This window comes from Leuresthes tenuis, unplaced genomic scaffold (assembly GCF_036924035.1).
Source record: "Leuresthes tenuis unplaced genomic scaffold, fLeuTen1.0.hap1 SCAF_23, whole genome shotgun sequence".
NCBI classification, from domain to species: Eukaryota; Metazoa; Chordata; class Actinopteri; order Atheriniformes; family Atherinopsidae; genus Leuresthes; species Leuresthes tenuis.
The window spans coordinates 16,210,020-16,222,671 of record NW_027325377.1 but is presented as its reverse complement, the minus strand read 5'-3'; the positions used below and the strand labels follow the sequence as shown (position 1 = coordinate 16,222,671).

Genomic DNA, 12,652 nt, shown 5'->3' with positions numbered 1-12,652 from the left:
CGTTTGGGATGTTGTTGATTCTTGTATTTCTCCAAGTTTCTAACTTTTGATGTTGCCAACTAGGAGCCTTGAATATATTTTAGGAAATTTGAAACATCTGGAAAATATTGGCACATCTGGAGTAGGTTATTGCAATCAACAAAAGCCAAAATAACTCATTTTTAGCTACACCAATATGCCATGAATGCAACAACGGTGTGTCAGAGCTTAATAGTCTGTAATATGTCCGTTTCCTGTACTTTCTATATGTTTGTGTGTTGCACGCTCTCACCGCTGACATGCCTCTCTTGCCCACCTGCCTGCCAACACGCCAGCACATCCCATACGCTAGCACTAGGGCGGAGTGGCAGCACGCGGGACGTGCCAGCCAAGTCTTCGTCAACCTCCAGCTTGGACCCTAACACCTGTAATACTAAACCCTGGCAGCCACCCTCCTCCCACTACCAGTCTTACAGCATTTACCGCAGGTACACCAGCCTCAGTGAGGCGCCACCGTCTCTACACCCACCCGTCCTTTTTGTCTGCATCTCTGCTCTGCTGCAGTCCAAGTTTGTTTTTTTTTGTTGGTTTGTTTTTAATTTATTCTCCCCCCCCCCCCCTGGTTTTTTGTGATATTTAAATTAATATTGGAAGACATGCTTTTTAACATCCATCTGATTGATTAAGTTTAGGATTGTCACTTTTGTCCAAAATCTTTAAATAAATGCAAATTTTTATGTTAATGAATGAAAGATAATTTTCACAGAATTGGCTATTTTTTGGTATGATAACATACCTATTAAGATTTCCCACATCTGGCCTGTTTAAGTATGAAAACAATGCTGCTGGCAGCCATTAATAACCAAATGTAGAGTTAAAGTAAAGTAAAAGTAATTGAGCTATTAGTTAGTACGGATAATTTTTGTCATTTATTTTTCATTTAATGCCAAGCAAAAATGCATCATAAGGAGTAAAATGAACATTTTGAAGGACACTCAGTCCTTGCTTTACACTCTTTGAGTGAGTGGAAATTCTTTCTTTATAAAATCCAATGCTGTCTTGTGGGGAGTTTACGCATCTGGTCTCCTGCCCAGCGTTAAGTCAATCAAACAAAAGCATCTTTCCATAGATGACACAAGAGGGAGAATACAGATTATTGTTGATGTTCAATAAAATGTAAAAAGGCTGCTTAAATGAGTAAAGATAAGTTTAAAGAAAAAAAAAAAAAAAGGATCTGTTTCTGTTGGCGCAGCTTGAACAGGAAACCGTAGTTGGACAGTCTGACTGACATCCCAGTCTTACTGGTGACTTTTCTTGCCCACAGCGGTTCTTTTGGCAGAAGACATGAGGACTTAAGTTCTTCAACCTCCTCCTCCTCCACGACCACCACCACCTCCTCATCTGTTACCTCGCCCACAGGCCATCGCGGCCTGCTCTCCAGCCTGGGCTCCTCCTCCACTCGAACTGGCTCCACCAGTCTCACCAGCAGGTACTTTTTTTTTCTTTCCCCCCACACCTGAAGCAGAATGTTGCTTGTAGACTTCAATCCACACATTAAAGAGAGGTCTACTTGGCATTATCATGCAGGCAAACTAGCACAAAGTGAATTTTGTGTAAAGGCAGTTAGAGTGGAATTTGTCAGGCTAAGTTTCAGTAAAATGTGGGTGTATTAACAGGTACTGGTCAGAGGAGAGTGCAGAGAGGGAAAAGGAAAAGGAGAAAGAGTCTGCTGCAGTAATCCCCACTATAAACACTGGCTCTATCACGACCCCCGCATCTACCACTACCACCACCGCCATATCTACCACTACCACCACCACTGGCACCGTCACCGTCACTGGCTCTGAACGACGCAGGTAACACAGACGCACCTTTTTCCTCCATAATGAATGCATTCAATTCCTCACACGGCAGTAGGTTGTTTTGTGAGTCTGATTGGGTTACACCTGTTTCAGACTCGGTTAACTTTAGTTTTTAGCGCTTTTTAGCGGCTCCAGAATGTAGGCGAATGGCAGCTGAATAAAAATCCAGATGAATTTCTTTTCTTTTTCTTCGAGAAAAAGAGTGTGTTTGGGATCTTCTGCTCTGTGCAGACACTTAGAAGGAGAAAGCATGTATATGCACGCGTGTGTTTTAAGTGGGGTCGAGTGCATGTCTTCCTGTAGCGGCGTTGAAATAAGCCACCTGTCACAGCGGGAGTGAGGAAGGGCTTTTTTAGAGCCTGGACTGCTCCAGCAACGTCTCCTTTTATGGACGGTGGGCAGAAGCAGTACATTTTGCTCAAGGCCGAGCTCTGTTCCGCAACGAATGAGTTCATAATTCTGTATGACCAACAGAGGCATGCTCCAGACTGAGAGTATTTTCTTACAGTTTCTATTTCCCCTAAATGCGTCGGCTTTTGACATGGAAACTGTTGTAATTTAAGGTTAAACTTACTGATTGGACTCCTGATTTATCACTGTAACTTAAAGAAGTTCCATTGGTTTTAGAGAAGTTTGTCCTTTATTCCCTTTAGCAGGGAAGTTTTGAGTTGCGTTATTTACAGTAACTGCTTCATGCCAGGGGGGTACATTCCAATAGGATTGTTTGTTTACTTGTGTGTGTTTGTCTGTCTCTGTCAGGTCATATCTGACGCCAGTGCGAGACGAGGAGTCGGAGTCTCAGAGGAAGGCTCGATCCAGACAGGCTCGACAGTCCAGGAGGTCCACCCAGGTCTGTTAAACGCCACTAAAGTTATTTATAATCTGTCCAAATAACCGAAACATTTTTTATTTCAAGAAGGAAACAAAAAAAAAAGGAAGGAAATAGTTTCTATGTCATTGAAAGATGATGCATATATAAGATGTCCTGCACCTTTTTCTGGTTTACGTTGTTTTATAGCTACAGACTGTCATCCTTGTTGAGACGGTATAGGTATATGTGCAAAGAGCTGATCGTTTTGCAGGCTGACACTTGTCCAGCGTGTTCACTGCGTCGCTGGATTTCAGAAATTGAAATGAAACCCGACGGGTTTAGAAAATGAGGGTCGTGGCATTTTGCTTTCAAAAGAGAAACTTGCATCCTTTTTCCAGGGCGTGACTCTGACTGACTTGCAAGAGGCGGAGAAAAAAATCGGCAGGAGTCGTCCCCCAAAGACCCAGGAGGAGGAGGAGAAGGAGAAGCAGGACAAGGAGAAGCAAGAGGAAAAGAAGGAGACGGAGACAAAGGAAGACGATTACCGATCCAAGTACCGCAGCTTCGAAGAGGTGCCTTTCTCGTCTTTGTAATAACTCTTCTAAGACATATCACACTAATTTACAGCTTCGGTTTTTGACTCTCTTGCCCCTCTTACCCCTCTTTGATTTTTCTCGCTTACTTTCTCCCATGCAGCGTTTCCGGCCTTCATCTTCCTCTTCCACAGTCAGCACTGCCTCCACAGCTCCCTACTCAAGCACCACATTGTCCTCCAGTTCCCTCAACAGGCCTAACAGTCTGACGGGGATCACCTCCTCTTATAGCCGCTCCTCCAGAGATACTGAAAAAGGTCAGCATCTCTGACATCTGAAAAAGATACTGAGAGGTTTTCTGCTTTAATCGCTGAACACATTGTTTACAGTTAACTGGAGCTCTTAGAAAGCTGCCTGCCCCTGATATGAAGCCATATGGACACAGTATGTTGATACATGTCTGCTGAGTCCTGCCTGATGCTGAATTCTCTCTCCTCAGGTCCACGTTCACATGGGCAAACTGCCACATTCTTATTAAGAGCAATGAGACGGAAAGGGATTGGGTTGCCTCTTTAATTTACGCATAAATCCGTGACGTTTCCCTGGAAAAGTGGAAAGCCGATTTATTCCGTGCAGCTAAAGAAAACACTGACCACTTTGTTCTGTGTTTTTCTTTTTTGGTCCATGACTTTAGCCAAGTCAACTTTTCATGATTGTGCCATTTTTGTCCTTTGTTTCACCCAAATGAATTCTTCACTGGATTATTTGGGGATTTGCACACTATTTATGTCCACATATGAAAGGGTTTAAATTTTTCCAGGGGGTCAGAAGTTTATTATTGAGAGTGTGAACATGATGTAAATTAATAATAATAACAAGCTGAATAGTATTCTGCAACTTTCAGACGGCAGATCCTGTTTTAATACTGCAGTTTGTCTCTGTTAAGGCGGTAGCATTTGGATGGGTTGGTAAAGTAGCTTTTCCTTCTTCTCAATGGACAGAAACAGACAGGAAGGAGGAGGAGAAGGAGGGAGAAGACAAGTCTCAGCCCCGCTCCATACGGGATCGCAGGCGGCCCCGCGAGAAGAGACGCTCCACTGGGGTGTCCTTCTGGACTCAAGATGTAAGACACTTGCACCGTCTTTGTGAGGCTCAGCAGTTCATAAGACCTGTGCAGCTCCAGGTGTTCTGCTGGGATCATTTCAAAAGGCGTCTTAACTGTTTGATCTTTTTTTTTTTTTTTTTTATTCCAGAGTGATGAAAATGACCCTGACCAGCAGTCTGATTCGGAGGAGGGCAGCACCAAAGGAGAGCCACAGGTAACGGAGCTATTGCACACGTAGGGCACAAAGTAGAGAAAGATAACTTAAGTAGGAGCTTTTCAACCATTCAACAAAATCAAACTGCCCTTCTCTAACGCTGCAACTTCCGCTGGGTCATCACCCTCCTGCATTTATTCTCTATTCTGGTCCTTCCCCGTGTTTCATCTTATGTTGCCCTCTGCACCTATGATTTCCTCTCCTCCCACCTATCTTTCCTCCTCACTGTGCGCGGCCTTTGTTGAGCCGTTTCCATCTTCCCGTGATTGTCTGCCGCTGACGTGACCTTGCAAACCAAATGCTCTTTTGGCCACAGATCAGCGGCTTTTCGAAAACATGCACAGCACAAAAAAAGAAAAGGAAGTCTGTGTTTTCAAATCACACAAATTATTTGACATTTGAAGAGGATTGTTGGAACAAAAAGACTTTTGAACTCTTTTTGCGCTTTCTTTTGCAAATGAACTTAACAGACTATGAGAAGTGTAAGAAATGAATTGGGCAGCATTGTGAAAATATTGCCTGCTGGGTGAACTTCCTGTTTGGATGGGAGTGTCATTTGGAATATAACAGAGAGAGCAGGCAGTTGTTACTTGAGTCCAATCATCGGGGAGACGAGGAAAAGACACACCAGCTGCGAGCCGTCATTTCTAATGGGTCAGAGCAAAAAGGGTGGAGCATGAAACAGGAAGCAAGCAATTATCTGGATTTAGATGAAAAAGCACACAGGAAATCTTCTGAGGTCACTTCCACTTCTCTTATATGAGCCTAAATGTGACTCCAGGCAGCTGTATGAACACCTCATGGTTGGTAGATGACATATTGAGGAGTTTTAAAGAAAAAAAAGGACTAGTCTAGTATCTAATAGTGTGGAGCTGGCTACATATCTGACCGCTGATTCCTCGAGGCTGTCTCAGGATCTCTAATCTCAGATTTTAGCATTGTTGCGTCACCGCCTTCTGTCCGCCTCAGGAAGGAGACTGTAATTTTAGAATAGCTGGAAAACCAGCCCTCCATCCTGACCTGCCTATCTGATGTCTGGCTCCATTCTCAGGGTTGTTGTCGTGCACAAGCACAGCAGGCCTGGAGCCAAACTGGGCCTGGAGGCACAAGCTGGCAGGTGGACTGAGGGACTGCTGTTTGTTCTTTTTCATGTAGAACAGTTTGGAGGAGTGGAGGTCGGGTATAAAACCACAGAGAGGTGGTTGTAATTTGAGCTGGATAGCAGTTGAGATCTTCCTTCTATTCAGTTCTGTTCATGTTTGTGTATAATTTAGGCTTCGGCTGAATCTGCAGCTATGTAAGAATCCCCAACCCTTAAGTGTACAGACGGATTGGATTAGAAGGTTTTAGGAACAAATTTAGCTTTTCTATCTAAATTGACATTTTTCTTTCTTTTTTTTTCTCCTTACAGAGTGACAGGTTGTCTAGGTAAGTTTCACCCTTTCCACACCGTATTCCTTATTGTTTTTCATATGTTACATGTCTGTATATTGCTAAAACATCTGGTTACATTGAGGTGTCTGTCTTCACTGATGCAGGAATGAGAGCGCTTCGTCTTTAGATCGCAACGACGCTCTTTTTAGCCGTAGCTACGGTGAGAGTCGAAGGCCGTACTCAAGCCGACTGGATAGAGACGACACCACTGACTACAAGAAGGTACTCGTTTTCTTTATCCTCTTTTCTTTCTTTCTTTTTTTTTTTAAACCCCTTCTGACTGTTGGCTGGCCCTCTTCAGCTCTACGAGCAGATTTTAGCTGAGAACGAGAAGCTGAAGGCCCAGTTACGCGATACAGACCAGGAGCTGGCAGACTTGAAGCTACAACTAGAGAAGGCCACGCAGGTACGTCGAGTTTCCAATCTGCTCAAGTCACGATGAGATGATTGCGGCTTCTTATGCGTTCCCATGTGTTTGCTTGATTGCAGAGGCAGGAACGCTACGCTGACCGATCACAGCTTGAGATGGAGAAAAGGGTAATGACGGAACTCACCTCCATCACTTCTGTGTTAAATAACACAATGAACACAACCGATATCTCTCATAAGTGTGTTTCATACTAATTACAGAAGTTAGAAGTGTTTATGTCAGTTATCTTGCTTTTAAACGTCAAAGTAACACTGCCGATGGGTTTATGTCTGAAGGTAACAAGCAGGCCCCAATATCAACTGGGTGGTGGTATGATCTTATTGAGTTTTTATAACGGTTTCCTCTTTGCTGCTGGCTGTCGTATCACTCATGCCGTTGTAGCTGGGGGCAAAGGGACGCCCTCCCTCCACGCCACCCAAAACACTGCCACCTTTTTTCTTCCACCTGTTTTTTGAACCTCCGAGGCAGCGTGTGGTCACAAACCTCTCCAGACTGCTTATTTTATTGTTTAAGAGTGTGAAAGTGTGTTTATCTCGTTTTGTGCAGAGAGTTGAATGACTGTAGGTTGTTAAATTGCTGCTAAAAGAGCCCGTGCATGTGTTTTCATGCTTTTTTTTTTTTCACTTATTCAGTAATAATGCTGGCGTCTTTAGCTGCAGCTGTGTAGTTCCGACATCTCAACCTGGCGATTTATGAACTTTGTGCACTATTTTTTAATCATTAGTCTTCTGTCACTTGTTATAACAGCCTTTTATGATTTAAAAAAATATATATATATCATTCTTTAGTTAAAAAAGACATAATTTCATTAACTTACCTCCAAAAACGACCTCTAAACACCTACATTCCCTGACTCATCCCACCCCTCCCTGGTACATGTAACTCGAGCAGACATCGCTAACGATGTAGATCTGAACTGGCTGTTGCTTGTAGACGCCTCACAAGACGTGTGTGATGAAGTGTTTGCTGTCACGACCCCCCTCACCATCCTCCACTCCTCCTTAATGTTGAGTGTAAAGCCTGCACTGAAGTGTTGCTCTTCAGATTATTTTCTCTGACTCGTTTAAGTTCAACGGTAACCGGCCTCTCTCTGCCCAACAGGAAAAAAGAGCTCTAGAAAGAAAGATTTCTGAGATGGAGGAGGAACTTAAGGTACCAACGCACACACACACGCACTCAGAAAGACATTGTTATATTATTTCTCATCATAAGATACAGTTTCCTATTAGATGTACCCTTATTTAGTAAATGTGAATTACTCATTTTGCAAAATCAGGACCACTGTTGTATTAAAACCTAATTTTTGTTGAAACACTATGCATGCGCCTCATGTCCGTTTCTGAACTGTGGTTGATACAGAATACGTAGCTTCCACAATTACACAACGATTTTGCAAAAAAAACTTTTGTAAAGGACACAATATTGGCCAAAATACGAGATCTGTGACTCTGGCTGGGTGTTGCAACTGGTTTCAGCTTCTTAAAGTCTCTGTTTGGATTTGATTGGCTGAGAGATATTTTAATGACGGCGATAATTTTTCTCAGATATTAAAGTAGAGCTATAAGCTCCGTGCAGCCAGATCACAGTCCTGTTTTAGTTGTTTTAGAGTGAGTTGGAAGTGACTGAATGTCTTTATTTTTCCTCTCAGCTGCTGTGCCGCTCCTTGTGCTTTCTGCCTCTTACTGTACAGTTTACATTTGCAGCGCTGTCCAACCAGCTGCCTCAAAATCTGTAGTTGTCCATACATTCTGATCTTTATGATAGATGCAAGATCCGCCCTCTGCGTGTCTTCAACAGCAAATAGCTTAGGTTTGCTAGTCTCCTTCAGGGCGTGAAAAGTTGCTAAAGCTGTTGACATCCTCTAGGTTGGCAATATTGTAAGTAAACATTTTTTCCTCCCATGCTTCCCCATCTTACACGCTTTTTATATCCGCAAATATGGACTTCTAAATAGTTTCTGCTGTTCAGGTTAGGTCTCAGGTCAGCTATCGAAATCCTTGACCATCAACATTGTAGCTCTAGTATGGAGATGGTCCAATTAAGTGTACATGTTGTGGAAAATTGATTCAGAGGGGGAAAAGGTGGGGGGAAATCCTTTGAACTCCTAGTAAGCATGTGTTGTTCCATCACTGTGATAACGAGATGTGTTTATTTTTAGGTCGTAGGCAGCTGGCTGATCTTATCAGTGTCACTTTTCCATTCTATCTACAAGCATCATGCTGAACCGGAAAGCACTTAGTCATTCCTTCGGTCTCCAGATCTGTCCCATTTTCTAACAGTCTTCCTTTTCTGTTCCCCCCCTTTCCTTCTCCTGGCCCCTCCTTTTCTATTTATATTGTCCTGTCTTTCATTAATCCTTTCTCCCTTGGTTTGTCTCTTCAAACACATTTCTTTCTTTTTTCCTCTTCTGCCACTCTCTCTCTCCTCCCACCCCCTTTTCTTTTCTCTCCTCTGTTGTGGTTGTTGTCTCCCCCCCACCCTCCCTGCAGAACCTCCCCCAGGTAAAGCAGGTTCAGGCCCTGCGGCAGGTTAAGGAGCGGCTGCAGGCTGAGAACCGGGCCCTGGCCCGTGTGGTGGCAAAGCTTTCGCAGTCGGCCTGCAGCCAGCTGCCCACCGTCGACCTCTAAGCCACATCCATCTGTCCTCCATCTCTTCCTCTTCTTTCTTCTCACTCCCCCCCTTCCCAACCCTATTCTTCTCATGCTCCATTTGTGCTCTGCCCCGCACCCGTAGACAGGCAGGTGTCCAGCCGCCCAACCATGACTGGTTTTGTGAACTCCCCTTTCTGTCCCCGTCTGCCTCCCCAGAGCTTTTGGTTTTCCTATTGGGGAGGGTGTTTTTTTATTGTTTTTTACAACAGGACACTCTCCTTTTACAGTACAGAACTCTAAGGTGCTTTTCACACCTGTCAAGAGTGCGAAAATGGCCTAAATATGTAAGACAAATTACTCTGCGAAGAATGGTTTGAAACAAAGCCCACATAAGTATTTAATGGAGATAGGATTCTAGTTGTCTGTATTAACAGATGCACAAAGCACTGTAAAGGAAAGTGTCCTCTTTGTAGATTCTAGTTTGATGCTTCCCTCAGAGGGAGCTCAGTTGTTCAGTTTGGCTTGTTCTGGCTTCTTTGCATGAAGTGGCTTCCTCTGGCAACAGTTTCCTTTGGCCTAGATTTCCAGAGACTGAACCCATCTCCCTACCACTCCCTGAACTTGTCAAATTTCTACAGATGACTTGAGCAAATATCCAAGAAGACCGCATGCACAGACAAGTTAGTTTGGACACTGGCTTTGTCCCTTGCTCCTCCAGTATAAAGTGCAATGTAAATATTCAATCATTTTCAGAACTGTAGTGAGTTCCTTTGTTATCAACAACAAAATCTAAGTGGACTGAAATCTCATGCAGATTCCCAGTATTGAACATGTTTTCTATCCTTGCCATCGGCAGTCATCTTGTAGACTTAGACATGTCTCTGTATGTCATTATGCTTTTAGTGGAGATGTGTTAACTATTTGTAAGTTATGGTGGCACATCGATGAAAGTAGCTCACTAAAACCATCTAAACTTGAGCCCATATTCCTGTCTGTAACCCCAGGATCTCACTGGGTGCTGTATGACCGTAACATTTAGCAGGCGCTTTAGTCTAAAGCGACTTATAAGGAGACAGCACGGGGTTCCGCATCTTCCCCAAGGATACTTCAACATATGAGCAGGCAGCTTTAACATTTAATTCAACCACAATCGCATTCTTGTAAGAATAAGGTATCCTTTTATTAATGTGTTATGGGTCGAAAACGGATGATTCCAGATATCCACAATGACGTGAGCTTTTTACCATGTTTGAAATAGAACTCTGCCAAAAATCTGTCGTTTCAGATCTAGTTTTTCATGTCGCCGTCGTCCAATGACAACAAATGCTTAAATTAGAGTGTAGATTGTACGGAACAAAGGCGCTGAAGAAGTGACAGGTCTGTGCCTGGTGGGATCTTGGGGTCAGAAATGAATATAAATATACTTTGAAAGATATGATTTGTCGTCCAGCTGATGTCACATAATTGACATAATCGAATCTATGTCGTTTCGGTTTAAAACTTTCATGTTAAACAGTATTTTCAAAACAGATTTTTACTCATCAAGCACGTCCAAACTCTAAGAGCATAATCTCCTGACACTGACCAGTCCTGCGATCGTGACTCGATCTGCAGTAGATCAAAAAAAAAGAGGAAAAACCTTAACTTTCGGTCTCTGCTGTGTGTATCTGGCTGCTGGTGAGCAGCCGCTCAGGTTCTGCATGGCTTTGTCAGGCACTTTGGCCTGTGGTGTGCCCGCTTTGTCTTACCTATCTTGACTTGGATCAAAGATGTGATATATATGTATATATATATCTATATATATATTTTTAAATTGCACAAAATATGATATGAAAATAAAAAAGACAACCAAAACACGAGCAAAGCCGTGTGACTCCCGAGACTGCTTACACAGGCTGCAATTAACAAGTTTGTGAAACAGGGGCGTGATTGGTTTGAACAACATATGTGCTTGTCGAGACTCGTCTAAGCCTTCTCTCTCTGTCTCCTCCTCCCTTCCCTCTGTTCCTTTTATTCCCTTTCAGATGCTCCCAGACTTGAAAGCAGACAACCAGAGACTAAAGGACGAGAACGGAGCACTCATTCGAGTTATTAGCAAGCTTTCCAAGTAGAACAGACCCCCCCACCCCCCCCGTCTTCTGCACCCGCTAGCCCCCATGGCAGTGACTAATGGAATTGCACATTTAGATATTAATTGCAACAGACATCAGAGACAAGACTTTTTCTTTTTCCTCCTCCCGACTCCTCTCACCCGTTCTTGCTCCTCCACCACTGCAGCATCTAGCCATCCATCCATCCACTCCGCTCCACTTCCTTCGACTGTAATCCTCGTGATCGTGTGGCTGCTGTCCTGATAAGAACCGCTGAGTTTACAGAGCATAAAGGAGAAAGGGTCGTGTGATCAGCATGTAAGAGCATTGTGGGTGGGGAAGCCTGAAAACTATTTAACCAATAAGCCTTAGTTGTACATAAAGAGAAAAAGAATAAACACTTGCATCGATCTCTCTCTCTCTCTCAGCTATCACTGAGGAACAGATATTATCCAACACCTGATTTTATTTGTGCCACAATCTCTCTTATTTGATGTATGTTTTTTTTTGTTTCCTCTTCTTGTGTACGTGTTGTGTGCTGTGCAGTTCCCTCCTTCACTCCCGCTTCTCCTATTAAAGCTCCACTTCTACCTGATATCAGCTCCTCGTGGCCTCTGGCTCCCCTAATTTATCCTGTTTTTTTTTTGTTGTTGTCGCCCCCCCCCCCCCTCCCCCTCACGTACGCAGATCACTAATGCGCACATACACACACACACACACACACACACTCACCCGACCTCTCCCCTGTTTTTGTACCTCTGTGCGTCTTCCTCCAAGAGGGAAAAATTTTGAATTCTCGCTCCAGCGAAACGAGGCGGACCTGGTGGAATTTAAGCTTTCACTATGTGCAATATGCATTTCTTTCTTTCTTTTTTCTTTTTTAAAAAAAAATGCTTTAATGAGTCCATCACAAGTAGGATTTTTCACTCTTCCACTGCTTCCATTGCTCACTCTCCTCCCCTCTTTTTGCCTTTTTTTTTTTTTTGCTTTTTTTAAGTTCGTAGTCAGTTTATACTCTGTTTCTCACTTTGTTTTAGCAGGTACTGAGTGACGCTGTATATACCTGTATGTATTTGTTTGTGACCAGCACATGGCATGCGTTTATGGTTCCCGTCTGTTACTATTAAAAGTATACAAATTTCCGAGGACAAACAGGTGTGTTTTAATTCTTATTTTTTTCTTTTTAATAGTCTAAAAACATTGGATGCAACACAGCAGAGTGTCTCTCTTACACAGGAAGGCTGGCGGTGTTCAGTGCTTTTTCTTTTCTTTTTTTTTTTTTCCAATTTAAAATAAGTGTTCACGTAATTGTGAGATTTAAAAGATAAGTAAGTAATCGCTTCACTACATTTCACTTTCGTTGTATTCAGTATCTTGGAAGAGTGCTGTTCAATTTAAATTTTTTTTTTTTCATAGAGCTGTAGTGTTGTAGCCGAGGTGTTGTCACCAAAAAAAAAAAAAAAAAAAAAAAAAAAAAAGAGAAGGGAAAAACAGAAAAAAAAAAGAATATCTTAGGTATTGCTAACCCAGTCCTTTCTACAATGTCTACATGCACTGTCAATGCCATGTGAGGAGTCTTGATGTCGGGTCAAAGCAAAAACAA

General features: G+C 43.0%; 1 protein-coding gene across 6 annotated transcripts in view; it reads left to right on the top strand.

Moving 5' to 3' along the window:
• The window catches only part of ppp1r12a (protein phosphatase 1, regulatory subunit 12A), a 40,898-nt gene extending 28,246 nt beyond the window's left edge, over nt 1-12,652 (top strand). For 2 of the 6 annotated variants that reach the window (XM_072377716.1, XM_072377715.1), the window contains exons 13-26: nt 315-467; nt 1,304-1,468; nt 1,656-1,835; nt 2,601-2,691; nt 3,051-3,224; nt 3,349-3,502; nt 4,187-4,308; nt 4,439-4,504; nt 5,916-5,932; nt 6,043-6,160; nt 6,240-6,344; nt 6,428-6,475; nt 7,470-7,520; nt 8,858-10,977. In XM_072377716.1, the coding sequence (XP_072233817.1) occupies nt 315-467; nt 1,304-1,468; nt 1,656-1,835; nt 2,601-2,691; nt 3,051-3,224; nt 3,349-3,502; nt 4,187-4,308; nt 4,439-4,504; nt 5,916-5,932; nt 6,043-6,160; nt 6,240-6,344; nt 6,428-6,475; nt 7,470-7,520; nt 8,858-8,995 (1,582 nt within the window). In that variant the 3' untranslated portion in view covers nt 8,996-10,977. The other 4 variants (XM_072377717.1, XM_072377720.1, XM_072377718.1 and 1 more) reach the window with 4 other exon arrangements.